This window comes from Parasteatoda tepidariorum, chromosome 7 (genome assembly GCF_043381705.1).
Source record: "Parasteatoda tepidariorum isolate YZ-2023 chromosome 7, CAS_Ptep_4.0, whole genome shotgun sequence".
NCBI classification, from domain to species: domain Eukaryota; kingdom Metazoa; phylum Arthropoda; class Arachnida; order Araneae; family Theridiidae; genus Parasteatoda; species Parasteatoda tepidariorum.
This window is the reverse complement of record NC_092210.1, coordinates 25,824,467-25,843,958: the sequence shown is the minus strand read 5'-3', so window position 1 is coordinate 25,843,958 and position 19,492 is coordinate 25,824,467. Positions and strand designations below refer to the sequence as shown.

Genomic DNA, 19,492 nt, shown 5'->3' with positions numbered 1-19,492 from the left:
TATATCACAAATATTTTATCATAAATACTTGAAACTTTAAAAATAATATTTTTTTTAATATAACAATTAATGTCCGATGGCCCATTGACTTGAAAAAATATTCTATACATAAAATATTATCATAATCCATATTCTTTGAAATTGGCAGTGGGCAGGGGGTAAACGCTGGGCGGGGGTACCCGACACTCCCCTACTTCTTTTTGATTTGAAAATCGCGAGGGGAAAAATACGACAATAAATGCTACTTCTTCCAGTATTTTATTCAATGCATTGTTTAATTTTTCTAATTCAATTCAATAATTTTTTTTCCAAAAATATTTGACATGTCTTGTCTGTTGGCAACTTACTTTAATTTCGTTAAAACATCTCAATTGTTAAGTTAAAAATTGGTTTGATTCAAATATAGTTGTAGGTTTCAAAAATGTTTTAAAAAGAACTGTTTTAAAATAAGTGTCCTAACTCTTGGAACCCCTTCAACTCTTTAACAGAGGTATAGGGTTCCGCTGAAGACCACTTGGGGATCGCTGATCTAAACATTTTTGCAAGCTTCATCTTTGAGTAAGAAGGTTAATTTCAATATTGACTTACGAATGACTTGCAGAGGGGATCACCGTCTGGATCAGTTTTTTTTCCACCCAAAAACGCTGGCAAATCTGAGGCGTCCATGATTTTGAGCAGTGCGGGTTGGTATTCCTCTGAAAAATATCCATTGATTTTATGACTTTTTATTAACAAAATTTCCCATAAAATGTGATTACATTAGCTGGAAAAATGTATAGTCGGATGCATATTGGTTTAATGTTCTTTACGAGTCTACTCATTGTAAATAGAATAGATGTCTCAAGGTTACACGATTTCCCTACTCTTCATACTTTTCTCCTACACGTTACCATAGTTTCGACTGATTTTGCATCCTCCCCCCTCCTTTGTTTCAGTAAGCAGTTAAAATGAGCCCCAGAGGAAGAGTAAAGTTTGATGAATCTAGGATGAGCAATTACATAATGCAAAGGGCAACATAACAAGAATTAAGCATTTAATAGCATCTCTCTATCAACAAATTTCTAAGTTTAATTATTAACTACTTTAGATTTAAAAAAAATGTAGTTTTTAAATATTTATGATAATAATAAAACTAGTTTATTAAGATTTTAATATAATTTGTATTCGTAATTCAGACACATAGAAATTGCAGCATAAGCCACAAGAGCCTTTTTCTGTATTTGCCCCTTTCTATGTGTTATTTCATGTACTGGGATGTTTTCTGCTAATTTGAAATTTTTTAAAATAAATTTAATAAAAAATTCGAAATTCATGTATTTAAAAATAATTTCATTATTGCTTATCGAAGAAGGAAAATTTCCAAGTAATAATATGTTTTACTTCATGCCTTTTCCATGTCATATTTTATATTTTTATTCTAAATTAAACATTTATAATTTTCTTCCTTTTTATATGGGGTATTGAAAAATACCCCATATAGTTTTTCCTCAAAAATTATTAAATAAATATCAAAGGAAAAAGGGTAAAAAAATAATAAAATATATCAAAATGTAACATCAGTTACCACGGAACTATGCTAATAACTGAGAGGGGAAACATTTGAAGAGTGAGGAAATCGCGTAACCCTGAGAGTATAGCAATCATAAAAAGAGGTTTATACAACTTACCTGGTGATCCATACACTTGTATCTTATTTAGGATTGATGCTGCCAAAACAGTTTTGAGGAAGTTAAAGCAAATGGTGAAATAACTTGGAACTACATGGAAATAGAATAAATGGTTAGCATCATTTAAGCTTATTCTTTTAATTTAAGAGAAAATGTTTAATATTTACAATTTGAATATGCAAGAAGCTTTTGAGTTTTGTTTACTGAAAACAATGATTGGCAATAAGTTATGTAATAAGTTTCTATAGTTATAACTATTTGTATATATAGTTAGAAAGCTATGTTATAATTTAAGAAATAAGTTTCATCATTTACAATTTGAGTATAAAAGAATTTTTTGCTTACATTAAAAATTGTAAAATTTACTGCTCAGGAGAATTGAAAACTAAAATGTTCAGAAGAGTAACTTTCAAACCAACAGTTTTTTTAAAATTATACTTATAAGATTAACCATAATGCTAAATGCCCTTTCAAAAGGGGATGGATTTTGCACCGCACAACTTTTTTTTAAATTTTTTATTTTTATAAAATGGTATCTTGTGATAGCCATAATAAAAAATAATAATGTGAAAATTTTTTGAGAAAAATTATTAGTATCTAATATACAGGGTGTTAAAAAAGTTTTCAAAATGTCAAATATCTCGAGAAATGTACATTGAATCGAAAACCTAGGCACATCCAATATTTTTTAAAAGCTCTCTAATGACACCAAACTCGATCTCGGGGAAATTGTTTTGTTCTGTTGCTTAAAATGGTGGTAAAAAAATCGAGACACATAAGATTAGAAAGAAAAATAAATGATTTTGGCATTTTTCTTTAATATAATTAAATTACACTGCTCGCTGCTTGAAGAAAAAATATGATTGTTAATTCCTCTCGATTTTCCTGTGAAACAACTTTCATCATTTTCCTCATCACCAATGGTTTTCTGGAAACTCCTCCCATGTTTATGATTTTTCGGTAAATTTTAATCCATGAATTTGATTTGGAGGAATTATTTTTACCCTTAAAACTTTTTATGGGAGGTAAACTAAGCTCAGCGGCGCGACAGCCTATAGAGTGCCAAGGCCTACAGTGCCCATCTCAGTTTTCCTGATCTTGGACTCTGGGATGCAGGAGCAGATGCTTCGGTCAGGTGGTCAGCCGAACGCGGAACCCCCAGTTTTATAGGAGGCTACTAAAGTGAAAAATTTTAAAACATTGCATTTAAGTATCTGACGTTTTTGAAATTCAATTTATCAGGAACTATTACACCGATTTTGATCAAATTTTGTATTTTGATATGAAAAATTACATTTTTTAAAATGATGCAGCAAATTGTATACCTTAGAATTGAATTTTTCCCCATCATTCTTAAGTAAATAAATAATAAATTATTACTAAAAGTTATTTTTGCATGGAATTATCATTGGATAAAAAATTTTTAAAATTGCGTGTAAATTTTTTTTAACTCGCTGAAGATGTTCACGAAATATTGCGAAATACGCAAAAAGTAAAATTAATATTAAAAGGGTCCAAACTTTGGAGCGTTCTTCTAACCAAACTATTGAGATTATATTTCTCAGATTGCAGCTACCCCCTATATTTTGGGGATCAGGAATCCAAATCCTTCGAAAAAAAAGATATGTTCATTATGAGAAAGTACGTTTTGTTATCTTTTTTTCGCAACTAGAAATATCGTCTGCACTTTTTAATTAGCATATTTAAGGTCACCCTCTCGGGCCATTAAAATTGAGTCCTAGAACGTTAGATGAAAAGTCACTCGGGACTACCAATTTTTTTGTGCACTGTGCAACAAATAATTATCATTTGGATGAGTTTTCTATCTAATCTCACGGCGTAAATGAAATTAATTATAATATTTCTTTCTCCTTCTATGCTGCAATGCCCCAAACTCATACTTTTGGAGGATTTTATGATTTAATGGCAGCCAGAGAGATTTTAAATCATTACTAAAATTCAATAGATGGGAACTTAAGAAAATATCACGGACAACCAGGGACCGATCAAGACAAATTCAGGCCCAAGGCCCACAAAATTTTTCGGGCCCTGAACAAAATATTTTGAAATTAAATTTCTGAAAAGTAGTCCTAACAATAAAAATAATCTATTGAACTGCATGATTCAAGAGAAACATTCTAAACACTTTTGAAAGCAGACAATTGAAGATTATTTTTCTAAGATAGAGTTTACGCATCTAAATATTAAAGCAAAATATAAAACAAGAAAATAATGCTGTATGAAAATAAAAATAGTTTGGTGACCACAAACAATTAAAATCAGTGATTTTTGCTATTAGCTTAATTATTTTAAAGATTGCAGCCTTCCATCTACTGCTTTACATATTTGTTAAGAATAAGCTTTTAGTTCTTGTTGACACTAATCATTCATTTATAAGAGACTTTGCGAATATGCATTCTCGTTGTTTGCTTAAGCAGTTGGAGAATAAATTGCACCGTTTAAAATTCAACTGTACTTTCGAATTTGATTAGTGCAATGTTTGATTACTTTGGTTTGCCACAATATAAAGAAAATTTGAAATAGAAAATGCCTTTTTTCAGATAAACTGTTTCTTTCAGTATTTTTTTTTTGAAAAGTAATATTGTGGACTTTTTAGTAATTTTTGAGGCCCCCCAGAAAGTGTGGGCCCTAGGTCCGTGCCTATTGGGTCTAGGCGATAATCAGGCCCTGCGGACTACTTTTGAAAATAGTTAAAACTGAAATAAATATATTTCCGGGAATGCAAAGTCCCACAACAGCTGCTACATTATAATAGCTTAAATATATGTTGCTTCAAGAAATTCTTTACTAAAACCTTGAAATTCGTTTAATATAATATTTCAGTTTAATTTATATGCTAAAATATGAATATAAAGGAAAAAAAATGTACCAAACGGCTTAAAAAGAAACGTACTTAATCCCTGAAAATTTAAAAACAAAGGCTAGATATCCGATATCAATAAAAAATCACGAAGGAAATTTTACGCTGCGTTTACAAAACTCAGTCGCTTATATAATACCTTTTCTTTAAAAATAATAAATTAATTTTAATTGGTTTCTACTCAATAAAAACGGCTGAAATTTTAATTTTCGTAATAGAGAAAAACCCGTATAGCCTATCATATTTTGAGGATAAGGAAATGATGGAATGTCAATTGAATGGTTTATTTTTAATTTAAATCTGTAATTTAAACTACAACGATTACCTATTTTAAAAGTCTTTTTTTTTAAATTAAAATAATTTTGTTTAGATATTATTAATTAAATTTTCTTCCTATTAACAATTACTTCCTTCCTATTAATCTTCCTATTAACAATTACTTCCTTCCTATTAATCTTCCTATTAACTATTAAAGGCTTTGTTAAATAAATTTTCCAAATAATTTTTATAACTAGATTTTTCTCATAGGTGGCAGCACTGAAATGTTATCTGCTTCATATTTTTTTTACCATATTTTTTAAAATAATTTTGTACGATTTAAGCTATAAGCACTGTTTTTAATTATATTCTTCTTCGCGAGATTTTGTTAACTGCTAAATTAATCTATCTATTTTTAAAAAAATTTTTACTTTTACTACGCCCGGTATGTTTGTTTTCTGCTTTCTTTTATTTCATATTTATTTTCAACAACTGCATTTTTATTTTTCAGCAATTGATACATTATAAAGAGTAATTTTTTTCTTAGGATAATTATTCTTTATTCAGAAATATCGCATTTATTCTAAAGTTGTAAAGGATGTGTCCTGATGAAGACCTCTATGTTTTCTCATTAAAAGTTTTACTATTTTACTTTATTCTTCTTTGTATATATATATATNCCATGATGGACACATATATATATATATAACTCAAGCATTTTTTATTTTCACGAAACTGTGGCTTTCCTCACTTTGACGTTTCGCGCCTATTTCAGAATTAGCATAGCCAGCGCTGGCTTAATACTGGCTAAACTTGACGTAACAATCATGAGTAACTGTTGCAAACTTACAGCTGTTTTAAAAATAGCATATTATTCACAAAAAAGGAAAATAGTATGAAAATAGCATATTATTGACATTCATCATATGATATGTCAACGGAGCCTTAAAAAAACAGCATTAATGGGAAGAAATGATTTATTAACATGTTTACCATTTATCAAAACAACTTGTTTCAGCCTTTCGGGATAATTATCTTGATTCACTTTTGCCACGTTCATTAACTCCGATATAACTGCAAAATAAGAAAAATTAGAAAAAAAAGCGTTTTCAATTTAAAATCAATTAAATACATTAAAACGTATTCGATAAACTATTTCTTATAAATATGCACTGCGCCCTATATAAATTTAAGTTATTGTAAGTTAAGTAAGTTTTAAATTTAGTTGTTGTATTGTATTGGTTAAGTTTAGGTTAAGTTAAGTTTTGCTGATTTTAGGATAAAATATTTCGTCAAATTCAAATTTCCGCCAATCTCGTCACTTCTGACAATTCAAATTTCTGCACATGAAAGTTAGACGCTAGCTGTCAACTGTCAAAAAATTGGCCGGTTACCTACTGATGCACTTATTTTTGACAACACTACACGAGTGAGAACGAAACTTTAAAAAGGCACAGAGAAATTAAATATTTTATTGTTAGTGAAATTTCACAAAAATTTAAAATAATTAAATAAAATAAAATGTGATAGAATGAGAAAAAAAGCATCAAATCTTGCAGTTCCTGAAAAATTACAAATTTTAATACTTACTGTAAGCAAGTTGAATTATCTGATAGTGATGCGAAATTTTCATTACTTAGATAAAAATTAACAGCACACTAGTAATATGTCGTGGTTAGTTTTTTTTAAATAAATGTTTAAAGTTCAAAATATGTAAACGTTCAAAGTTTAGCTCAAGGAATTAAGGAAGTTAAGCAAATTTATAAGCATCTCTGCAAGTTTATAAGCAGTCTATAAGATGCTCTATAAGCAAGTTTAATTTTTTGGTAGTGATGCGAAATTTGCATAGATTAATTAAAAGTTTATGGCACATTAGTAACTTGTTGTGGTTAGTTTTCTTCAAATAAATATGTAGATATTTACAGTTCAAAGTTCAAAAATTTTAAGTGTTCAAAGTTTCGTTCGAGTAAATGTTGTGCTCCGTTTGAAATAATAAAAAAAGAAATTTTTTGTCTAACGTGAAAGGTAACATAAAAGTATTTTTTAAAATCTAAATAAAAAATTCCCAATTTAAAACACTTTCACCTATAGCGTTAAATTTAAATTTTCAATCGATAGGTTATTTTTTGTATCTTAACAAGTTCACGCCGGGGTGACCCACCGGTGGGTCACGCTAGATCAGGGGTTGCCAAACTTTTCTGATCATCGACCCCTACATAATTTTTCGAAATCTCCATCGACCCCCATAAAAGTAATTTTCTGTTAATTAAAATAAAACTCTATTAGATACTGTGTTTGTACATTTATTTTATGATTTTTAAAATTTATTAAAGTAATAGTACATAGTGTGTAACAATGGTTTTATGAAAAATATATTAATGTTGAAATATAAATACCTTAATATTTATGAAATAATAAGTAATTATAAGTAAGTAGAAATAATAAGTAAAGTAACTACGGATTTATTGCTTCTTAATCAATGACATGGGTGTGCCTGGTGTTTTTTTTTTTGTTTTTTTTTTTTTTGTTACAAGGTTCGTTATATTAAGTTCAAAATTGGTCAATTTTAATCTTAAATCCCCTCGAAACTCCCCATTTAATTTATTTCTGTTCTTAATAAAGATTGAATTTACGTGACTGAAACCGGCTTCAACCATATAGGAACTTGGAAATGCTATCATAAATGGCTGAGCTATTTCGTAAAGTTTTACATATTTTTGCATTATATTTATTTTTGTCCAAAATTTGCTTATTGTTTATTTTTTAAGAAGCGTCTTTGCTTCAAATCCCCATAATAATTCTGCTAGCTTATCTTGCAGGTTGATGTCCACGTTTTCAATTTGAGCAGAAAATGGCACAATAATCCAATCAGGGATGTCAATGTTTTCCAAATCAACAAAACGCAGTTTAAAATCGTCGCTCAATTTTTGAAGATTACCCGTATATATTTCCTAGTCTTCTTCTTTTATTTCTAATTGTCACATATCTGAAAAATACTGATAATCCTTCGACCAATCGTCACTTCTGGTTCGGATCGACCCCCATTCGACCCCCTGGCTCAGATCCGACCCAGCTTATGTTAAATAGACCCCTGGGGGTCTATATAGACCACTTTGGCGACATCTGCACTAGATTGTCTCATCGGGCAGCGCACCGGAGTAAAAACTGGTAACAAATAAATTTCATTTCTTAGTTTTTTTCCGGAAATAATAAAAATCCATAACTACCAATTGTTTTTAACGGATGCAATTTTTATATTGAATTGCTTCTTCACCGTGATAAATTTCCTTACAGTGAATTGTTATTGTTGAGAATAGATTAACTCCTCCCGAATATTATCTAATATTGAAATAGTTCTTCTACCAGTATTTTCTCTTTTCCGTCCCGCTTTCAGGCGCAACACCCGGCGTGAAAGTGTTAAATAAAAAAATATTTTTTTAAATTATTGCTTATTTGTAATTAATTGGATTTTGCTAACAATGAAAGTGTTCAAATTTCTTCATAGGTAATGTTTAAGTTTTAAAATCATATGAATTTTTTTTTGGTTTTGCTTGCTATAATTATTAAGTTATTTATTATAAAAAAAAACTATAATTCTTTACTTGAATACTTCCCTGAGTTCAAATGATTCCGGAGACTAAAAGTCTATGAAAGGTTATTTTAAAACTTTTACCCTTCATCTGAAATTTTGAATACAGTCGTTTTGAAAGACAAAATTGGAAAGATTAAACTATAAAATTAGAATAAAAATTCCATTTTTGAGAGTAATAAATTTTAAAGTTTCTACATTTTACAAGCATTTTTCATCCTAAATTATAAAATCAGTAGATTATAAAGTCAGCCGCTTTATGAAATCAAATCTGCAGGCATGGAATCATTACAATGTTAAGACATGTGGAAATGAAGACCAAGTGGTTGGACGGTTTATTACCTGAAAACTGATTCTAAAAAAATATATAAAATAAAGGCAATTTGCACGCAGAGAGGAAGTGTGGTCAGGTAATTACAGAATGGTCATTTCATGGTAAAAATGGATTTATGGTAAAAAGGGATTTTACGGTGAGAATGAATTTTGCGTTAAAATAGATTTTACGGCAAAATGAATTTTACGGATGAAGTACCCAAAATGCCGGTTCTTTATACCGGAATTTCTTACAGTGCATTGTGCAACTCTGGTAAGACGAAAATAAAGTACTACTAAAACAGAACGAGCGTGATTTTAATAACCGATGGGTACTATGTCCTAAACGTAATATTTCCAACTGTAGTTCGTTATAGGGTGATTAAGGGAAAATTTTGTAATTCTTTAGAATTTTTTTTGCACAAATTTACATTTTCAATAATTTAGGTCAGTACAATTAATGTAAAATAGACAAAATATACATTATTTTACAACCACAAAACTAACTATATATATTTAAAAAAAACGTAGCTTGATTTGCAAGTAACATTTTAAGCCCCTTATGCTACCAAAATATTTTTTGTTTTGTTTTATAAGTTAAACATTTGTAAATATAATTATTATTGTGTTTTTATAACAGATGCAATAACATAAGGCAAAGTGTTTTTAATTTGTGTTTAATTTTCTTAGCAAATACTTACGCAATGCAAATTTAAAATGTTAATAACTTACATCTTTTGTCCGTTGCTATAGCAAAGGAAAAGTTTTTCAAATCCATGATGGACACGACGCCTTTTATGTTTCTTCCCAGCTGAAATAAAGGGGTTAAAAAAATTCAAAGCATGCTCGGTTTTTTTTTTTAAAATAGCATTTATATTTACTAAGTTAAGTAGTATAAATAAACATTACAATACCGAATAATGCATCATAAATACTTTATGTGCATTATAAAAATACGCATGTTCGCGTTCATTTTAGGTACTACGCGTCTTTACGTTATGTTGGCGTGATTAACGCTACAAAGACAAAGTTACAAGCGCGCTGTTTATAGCTGTTAAATGCTGTTTTCTGCTCAAGCCGAGCTTCGAACTAAAACCATGGACGTGAAATGCGAATTAGAAGAAATGTATTGATGAAATTTAAAAATGAATCGTATGATCTTACAACCACTGATTCATTCAGTAAAAAATAATTTTATTGGTTTTTGTTAAACATTATTTTTGTCTAATTGCACTAGTTCCATAAGGAACTAGGTATATTTTCGCCATTTCAAAATTATAAATTATATTTATTTTAATTATACGATTGAGTTAAAAAAAAGTTAAATAATCAATCGAATGTCAGTAATATTTTTTTAAATATTATTAATAATAAAAAACTGCATCCTCTATCACTGAATTCATCAAAGTGTTATCTATCAAATTTTTGCTGCCGCAGATCTGTAGGTGGAGCAAAGCGTCTTGAAACGTATGCCGCAGCTTTAAGAAAATAATTTACATTCATTGTAAATGTTTGTTTTGATTTTGAGGTCAAAGTTAAAACGATATTGCACTACGTTAGAGCTTATAATTTATGTTTTTTTTTGTTGCAAAATCACTTATTTTTAATTACGTAAACATTTTACCAGAACTGATGACGCCTGTACACTAGCATGCGCAATTACTTGAAATCTTACAAACGGGAGCGTACGGAAGCTGACATAAATTTGTAAAATCTTCTTCCTTTCAAACCATCTGTTTCTTTAATTAATATAAAATTATTAATATTAGATTTTAGCAAATATTAGTTCTTTGATCAAATCGTCAAATGTCCTTAATTTAAAATCGTCAGTTATTTTTTAATTAAAATAATACAAGAAAAAAATTGAATATACTATAAATGCTATTAAATCTGATTAACCTTATATACTGGTATAAAGTTTAAATAGAATAGCAAGTTCAAAAGAGTGAAACGGGTTTTCTTTTTTAAACTTTATAAGGTGATGCAACTCATTTTTTTTTTTCCAAATTTTTATTTCATTGTTCGGCTTCTTGACACAGTTAAAGTTATTTTATGCAAATGTTGTAAAAATACCTAAAAAGATATTCATGATTTTACAAGATACAGTATTGTTGTAAAATCTATGTTAGATTAAAATCTAAGCACGGTTTTTAATATACTTCAATATTGATAAATAAAATTATTATGACAAAATAACTTCATTATAACTTATCTTTGCTATTACAAAATAACTTTCTCTTTTGTTACAATACTACTGGATTAAATTGCAAATGGTTACATCAAAAGATACATTTTTACAGGTATTAAAATCATTCAAAAATTTGCATTTAGTACACTTTATACAGATTGAGAAAAATCGAATTCTAAACTAATTTTAAATCTAGCAAAGTCTTGTTGGAAAAAATGATATAATATTTTACTGTCACGTTCTATTATTTAACGTTCTTGAAGCTATTAACTTTACTCCATTGCCATTGTAAGTACAAAACATGAATTTACTAGAGAAGAGAACTCATTTCTCTTGTCACACGACGTCCCTTTTTCTCACTCAAAATTGTCTAGGGCGCACATGAGAGAGGGGACTCAGATGTTTAGGACGACGAGTGATGGGGAAATAAAACAGGGAGATTACTCTACTTTTATTACAGCTCTATAATTGTAACTAATGAATATTTAATGGGAAATAAAACAAAAGTTCTGTTTTTTTGTTTTTTTTAGAAGTTAAAATAAATGTTTTAGAACATACGATTATCATGGTTTGTTCTTACTTTGATTGTAATGTTTTTTAATTTTTTATTTTGATTGATACAGGGTTGTTACATTATAAAATAAGAACTCCTCCAGACATTAACCTGGAAGGTGTCGTAGTTGTTTCATCCTCGGGTCCAGGTTTTCATTTTCCCTCCCCTTCGACTCAAAGCCTCATATGATTCTACTGCTTAGCCCGTAAACTAGCTTGGCGCGATTATCGCCGCTTTTACACCAAATGTTTATTGCCGATGAAACTTATAGAATAAAATATATAACGAGGAAGAGCATGACGCTCTTCCTCACATTTGGGTGGTGCGCTTGTAACCTTTTCAGCAATTTCTTGGGGGAAAAAAAGATTACAAGATCATGTACTTACTTTGTTTGAAACTGAAAGGGGAACTAACAGTATTATGTTTTCAACAATCAAGAAGTTAGAGACATGCTTCTTTAAATTTTGTTTTTAAAAATTATATTTTTTAAAATAAAAGTTTGTTTTTTAAAAGAAATTTAATAGGAATTTCTTGTTTTTAAAAATATAAGCATTCTTATTGAAGGAATTTTTATTTTTAATAACATTATTTACAAGTTTAAGGAAATTCTTAATTTCAAAAATCTAAATTGATTTTTTAAAATCATTATTTATTTTTTTTACTGGTTGAAAGGAATTATTATTATTATTTTTTAAATATTGCTTTTTTACTTAAAGAAAATCAAATTTTTATTATTATTTATAAGAAAATTCTTATTTTGTTGAATATTATTTATTTTCAAAAAACATTCTTTTTTAAAAATATTTAATTGTTTTTTAAAAACCTTATTTCTATTTAAAAACATTATTTTCTATATTTAAATTTTTCTTAAAAGAAATTCTTTATTTTAAAATATAATTTATTTTTTAAAACTATTACTTGTTTGGGGGATTTTAATTACATGGTACATTTATAAGTAAAAAATTTTATTTTTTAAATCTTATTTTACTCTATCTGTTAGCGATTTTTCTAGTAAATTTTATTCAAACATTTATTTGATTACATGATTACCTCTTCTAATATTAATTAATATTTAATATTAATATTTTTAAAATATGAATATATATATCTTAATATTTTTAAAAACTCTTATCTTCATTTATATCGAAACACAGCTAAATTAAGTTAATAAATTTTTTAAAAAAATGTGGTTAAATATTTAAACTTTTAATCAAATAGACTTTGAGTTTTCTACACATGGGATGTCAAAAACTGTGCAGTGAATACCTCTTGATCTAAGGGTTATAGAAACATGGTTAAAATTGCAAATATTTTTCAAATTAAGTTAGTATCATATAATAGTTATGATTGCGTGACTTGTTTTATTAAGTTTTTAGAAAAGTAACCTTTTTAAACCTTGTTTTAATGCTTAAACCTAAAATCAGAAAAATGCTCATTAAGTACTTTTATACAATAGTCTGTAAAAAAAGTTTTTTTAAAAAAAAATGGTAAAATTTACCCCAAAAAAGAATTAAAGAAATCTTTTATTACTTTCTCACAAAGAAATAGGAGAAAGAAGTCGTCTGCATAACATTTTAGAAACCACAATAAAAACTTTCTCACTAACATCGTTGCAAACTTAACTGAACTGCAAACTAATGAAAATTAAATTGAACTTCACTAAACTGAATATTTCAATCTTATGATAAGAGCCATGATGGCTCGTGAAAAGAGCGTTCGCCTTCAAATTAAATGAACAGGTTTCAAAAGCGGTAGACGGATCAAGGGTTAGTGTCCCCTTGCCGTCAGCCTAACCATGATATGTTTTCGTGGTTTTCCTCTCCATGTAACACAAATACGGATTAGTTCCATCAAAAAGTCCTCGACGAAGACACATTTCTCCATACACTTGGTTCAGGAGTTCCCTTGTCTTCTGTATGGGGTTCAAAATAACAAGGATACGGAGTTGAAGTGGGACTAAACATATGAAAAATTTAAAATTGAAATATCTAAGAAAGAAAGATTTTTCAATGCAATGGCCTCTTAAATGGATTGCATTATAAAATTTATTCTTATTCGGTTGAAATTATCCAAAGCTATTAGCACTGAAAAATGTATAAATGAAATGCATTGATAGAAAGAAAATAGTTATGATTAATATTTAATTATGTTTACAAAGTTTATCTCGAAGTTGATGGTTGACAGTTAGCAATTTTTCATAAATTTGAAAGAAATAATGAAAATTTTACTTCTATTTACTTTTTTTTTTGTTGAAATAATTAAATAAAACTTTCACTTAATAATATGAAGCATAGTCTTAGAGTGGTGCTACCCTCCCTAAAATGTGCCATTCTTGTTTCCATAGCACCAGACGGCCTCAGACTTAGTGGCGGGAGGAGTTCTTAGCTTAGACAGACTAATTTGTTACATGGTTCTTTTTTTAAATTTTTTTTTTTGGTTTATAAAAGCAAAAACCATACATTTGATAAATAGTTTTACTTTGTTGGAAAAAATCGGGTTGTGTGATACAACTTTTTGATCTACCGGAAAATGGTCGACGATATTTCACAAAAGTACCGTTTTCTTTTCAGAAATAACGGTACTTGTGTAAGAAGCACGTTTTTCTTCAGTTGATTGGGATAAACGTTTTAAGATTGATATTTAGAACGTTTAACACAGCCATCTGAATAATTGCGCATTTTTAATTTAATTAACAGTTTCACTGCTGATAATAGTATTTTTTTCCCCATCAAAATAAAAATTATTATATGTTTTTTAATGTTTTAGTTAATGTATTAAATATATTAATGTAGCAAAAAACAGTGTCACAAATGGTGCTAACGGTCCAATTGTATATTAATAATAATAATCCAAATGAATTACGACTGAAAGTTTCGAAGCACGCTTACCCTTTTATTGCAGTAAATTTAAAAAAAATTAAAAGATTCTAAAAAAAATTAAAGTAAAAAAAATTAAAAGATTCTTATTTATTTATTTTTTAAATTGCATTTGACAAGAAAATAGATTTTGTACCTTTTTGCTTTGATTTTCTATCACTGCAGATTCCTCCTCCATTATTTTAACAAAGTATCTACGAAGCATTGTCAATTTTACTGATAACTGAATTCCTAAAATTTAATGGAAATTTGTTTAATTCTGTTATAAGCACATACTATTTATGTATAGTTTGCAGATTATTAATAATAGTGACAATAAACAGGTATCCTTAAATAACTTTCGGCCTAATGATTAAACTTTTACCCATAATTACCTGTTATGTAGTAAGAAATTCTGAAAGTACTGACTGATGATTAACTTAACAGAAAAATTTAATGGAAATCAGTTCATTTCTGTTATAATAAGCACCTAAAATTATTGTATAGTTAGCAGAATAATATTATTTATAAGAAACAGTTATTCCTGGCTAACTCTTGTCTGTTAGATAAAAAAAAATAACTGTTATTCAAAGTTAACTATTAGCATTGTGAAAGCACTAAATAATGATTGCTGTGTATATCACATAAAATTTAAGAAATAGTGTTATAGAAGGTCCATTTCTTCAGAGATCGTACTAAATATGTGAGTTTAAAAGAATTTCGGCTGTGATTTTGCAAAGTTGGTAATAAAAATAATGCATTAAGCTAAAAAAATATACCTTTCCAGTCTGTATTTCCACTTGCCCAGTATGTCACTGGACACTGGTCTTTGTCGTATCCAATCATACTATAACCAATATAGGGTTCGACTTGTAGAAACTGAAAAAGTGGCGAAGTATAAAAAATTTATTAACATCCGATGTAAAGAAAAGTGCACACAAGAAATCCCCTTTATAACTTTCGATCAAGTTCTTGGATTTTTACGCTCTTAAAAATTCGAGAGACTAGCCTTAAATATTCTAAAATATTTGATAATGAGATATTTTGAGTTACGAAATCAGGCACAAAATCGTATAAACATGATTTTCTTCCTCTGAGTAAACATGACTTTTTTTGATACATTTGGATTCTTGCGACCTTCAAAATTTGAAGGATGGCCACTATCGGGGAGACACCTAATATCGAAGATATCCTAATAATTCCGCCATTCAGCCGTATACATTGTTAGAAGATTTATTCTAAAATGACGGTAAAATAACCGGCAGAAGTCAGTCCAATTACCTGCAAAGTTTACGGTACCGAACATTTTTTACCTTTGCGGTTTTTCAACTAATTACAACTAACATAGTTTCACTACCGTGCAAAAGAAATTTAATTGGACATTGGAGTTAGGCTTTTCATTAGGTAATAGGCATTGGAGTTAGTTCGTTGTTGATTTGTGTTTACCAAATGAATCGTGGAATTTAATTTCATTAATTTATCTTGTTGTTTCACCTACGTAAGAGAAGGAAAATACTAGACTTTTTTTTGTACTGAACAGCTTTATGTTAATCACAGCTTTATGTTTCATTTATTCGTGAATGAGAGCACCGTAATTTTATGGTCCAGAGTCTCACATTTGGAAGTGCTGGACACTCTCTATGTGTCGAAGGAACTGGAGCAAATATTATGGTGTCAACGCTAGGACTCGAACCTCTATTCTGTCGGTCATGAGATTGACAGATTAGCCATCCCGGATATAATATGTACCCAGTTGCAAGTGATTTTATTAGGAAGACCTAGTTGGAGCGATAAATTTCTGGTTGTGTCACTGCATTACACGAAAGCAGTATCTAGACGGTTTTTCTCTCAGTTAACAATTTGAATACCATCCTATTTATGGTCATTTTACTGTTTTGTTTGAATATGCTAAAATAACAATTAAATAAATTGTTACTTAACCATTTTTTCGAGAAATTTCTAGCAGCGCAGGGGATGAAATTTTATGTTTCTTACTATATAAAAACTGTGGTGCAATACCCTTCCGAATTTGGCTTTGAAAAACTGTAAAAATCGTGGGAGCGATCACTTTATTTCACGTTGGTACCGAATTTAGTGTTCTTACATATTTTAAGGGTGTATTTAAATCTATACACCAATAATTGATAAAGTTTACACCGATCTGCAGATAGTTGGTAAAGGGGGTAGTGTTGTTTTGGAGCTCCGTAAATTTGGTGAATAATTATTGTATAATTAAACTATTTACCTATATTCTTGTGTGAAATAATGGTAGAACTTATTTTAAGTGAACATCAAATGCTTTTAGACCATTAATAGAAGTTTAAAGGAGAATAATAGCGCAATTTAAAGATATTCGCAACATAAAAATGCGGACATTTTTATTTAGAAAAAAACTTTTTTTTTGTCTTGCACTTTTTGTTAAAATTTAAAAAAATAATTAATAAAAGTAAGCATATTTTATAAATTATGAATCTAATATTTATAGAATTAAACTATTTAGCAATATTTATTGAAAATGACACCGAGGAGTCATCCCCCCATAAAAGTATGTTTTATTTGACATGTTTCCTTTCCATGTACTAACACTATTGTTGTTGGGGTGATTATTGTAAGGTATAATCATTTGCTAAAAAATTTTGATTTGTGATACAAAAAAAAAAAGAAAAAAGAAAAGGAAAAGAAAAATAAGGAAAACTCCTAGCCTTTAAGTAGATAAGTAGGTAATTAACGTCGCACTAGAGCTGCACTATGGGGTATTTTCGATGGTCTGGGAAACATCCCTGAAGATGATCCGAAGACATACCATCACAATTTTGATCCTTTGCAGAGAGGATGGCTCCCCTGCTTTGGCAGCCCGATGACCTGGGAGCGCTGATCATGGGACTTTGCAGGTAGAACAGTTTAACGAGGACCGATACAGTGCACCCTTGGTCCCTACGCAGACTGATCAAAGTGGACGCCCACCCGCTTACTAACCGCAACAAGTAATGCTTGATTTCGTGTTCTACTGGGAACCGAGTCCTTACGATCAGTCCGCTGACAAGGGAAACTGGGGAAGTGTGACTCGCCAATTTTGAAATAAACTAGTGGGATGTATGCCTTATGAGGAGTAATTTTAGGGGGCAACATTCGTTTCGGCCCGTAGAAGGTCCTACGAGAGATAAAAAATAATTTAATATCTAGAAAAATCGGTATTTTATAACTTCAATGCAGACTATTAGTTATTGTAATTATCTCATACTCCAACTAATCTTGTGGTACTTTCACGTACTATGTAATACATATTTACTGTTGAAATTGATTTCGAAAATTTTATATATCTGTAGTTTTTCAGAAAAACCTGTTAGCTTAATTTTTAAAACGAAAATTGGCATCAATTTTTTAAAAAAATTTTTCAAAAGATTTTCCAATGTAAAACAAGTGAACAGTATATTTATATTTATTACTGTTCACTTGTTTTTATAATGGAAAATTTTTGAAAAAAAAATTTGATGACAATTTTTTTTTTTAAAATTAACCTAACAGGTTTTTTTGAGAAACTACAGATATATAAAATTTTCGAAATCAATTTTGACAATAAATATGTATATTATATAGTACGTGAAAGTATCACAAAATTAATTGGAGTATGAGATAATTACAATAACTAATAGTCTGCATTGCCGATTTTTTTATATATTGAATTATTTATCTCTCATAGGAACTGCTATGGGCCGAAACGGATGTTGCCCCCTAAAATAATTCCTCATAAGGCATACATCCCACTAGTTTATTTCAAAATTGGCGAGTCACTCTTCCCCAGTTTCCCTTGTGAGAGACCCTTTCCCTTAGACTTCTGAAATTTTATGCAATAATTGTGTATAATAATCTAAAGTTACAAGTTTATTGCGATATTTTCTGACATAGTGTGATCAAAAATACTTTTTTTCATTCGTAGTTTATTACCGGTTTTTCAAACTTTTGAGAGTTTTGATTTTTATAGAGAAAAATGAAATATTGCATGATCTCAAATACTCTTATCTTATAAAATAATCCTCTCCGTATTTCTTGAGAAACATATAAAAAGAAAAACGTCAAAAACTGAAAGTGTCTCTTTCATTGTTGTAGGGTTGCGCATTAAGATACATTTAATGACGTGTTAATGAATGGTAGAATCTAGAAAATTTTGAAGCAGAGTTACAAAAATAAAGTATAAATTCTACAGAAATAGAAATGAATAGTACATACCTGTAAGTAATTCTTATCTGAGTCTGGTTTTTCAGTTAAAATAGCATCTGTTTTATAATCTTTTCTCCATTGCAAGTGCTGAAAAATAACATAATTTCTTTTTTCAAAAATAAGTTTACATATTCCAATTTTTTTTTTTGCGTGGCATTTAACAGCTGATCCAGTTCCGAATTTACGACCATCAATGCTCAACTCCGTAGTCTTGTAATTTTGAAACCAACCCAGAAGACAAGCGTACTATTGAATTAAGCCTTGGGACAAGCTATCTAGAGGACTTTCTGATGGAGCTAAGCCGCATTTGCATTACATGGAGAGGAAAACCACGAAAAGTTTTCACTGTTAGCAACAGGATTGTAACACATGATCCTTCTATCACTGAATATATTTTTTACTTCGGCACTGTAATCAGAATTCGTATCAACCAGCTACTGGTGGAATTCGAAACTGGATTAACACATTCGGAGTCAAATGTCTCTATCCCCAGAACCAACGCGATAAGTTTATTTAAGAAAATATTTACTTCTAAACATCAACAAACCCGGGCGCGTTTTAATATACAGGGTGTCTCATTTAAGCGTTTCAGAACTTCTAAGAGGGGTAGGGGGCATCCTGACGACTCGAAATCATATAGCAATGTGGGGTCGGAAATGCTTTCCTGAAGTGGTGACGTACACAGAAGCAACAAAAAGAAAAGAAATCGTAAGTGAAAAATCGCTATAATAATACATTGGAAAAATTATATGGTACATGGGCCAAAGTAAGTGTTCGAAGTTTCTGCGACCGGCTACAATGTACACCTCACATCTCCGGCTCATGGACATTCGAACATTCTGCAATACTCCAGGCATATCTCGCAGGCAGCTACTGCGATTCTTGCAACCAGCATTATCAACAGGGGTGTCATAAACCAGTGTTTTCATATGACTCCAGAAATCAAGACATGATAGGTCGGGTGACCGAGG

General features: G+C 29.6%; 1 protein-coding gene across 3 annotated transcripts in view; it reads right to left on the bottom strand.

The window, feature by feature from the left end:
* LOC107438703 (retinal-binding protein) overlaps positions 1-19,492 on the bottom strand; it is a 44,013-nt gene that overhangs the window by 7,782 nt on the left and 16,739 nt on the right. For all 3 annotated transcript variants that reach the window (XM_016051030.3, XM_071183196.1, XM_016051032.3), the window contains exons 5-11: positions 18,531-18,608; positions 15,083-15,182; positions 14,461-14,555; positions 9,440-9,518; positions 5,800-5,880; positions 1,668-1,757; positions 589-695 (exon numbers count right to left, since the gene is read on the bottom strand). In XM_016051030.3, coding sequence (XP_015906516.1) covers positions 589-695; positions 1,668-1,757; positions 5,800-5,880; positions 9,440-9,518; positions 14,461-14,555; positions 15,083-15,182; positions 18,531-18,608 — 630 coding nt within the window. The remainder of the gene's footprint in view (positions 1-588; positions 696-1,667; positions 1,758-5,799; positions 5,881-9,439; positions 9,519-14,460; positions 14,556-15,082; positions 15,183-18,530; positions 18,609-19,492) is intronic.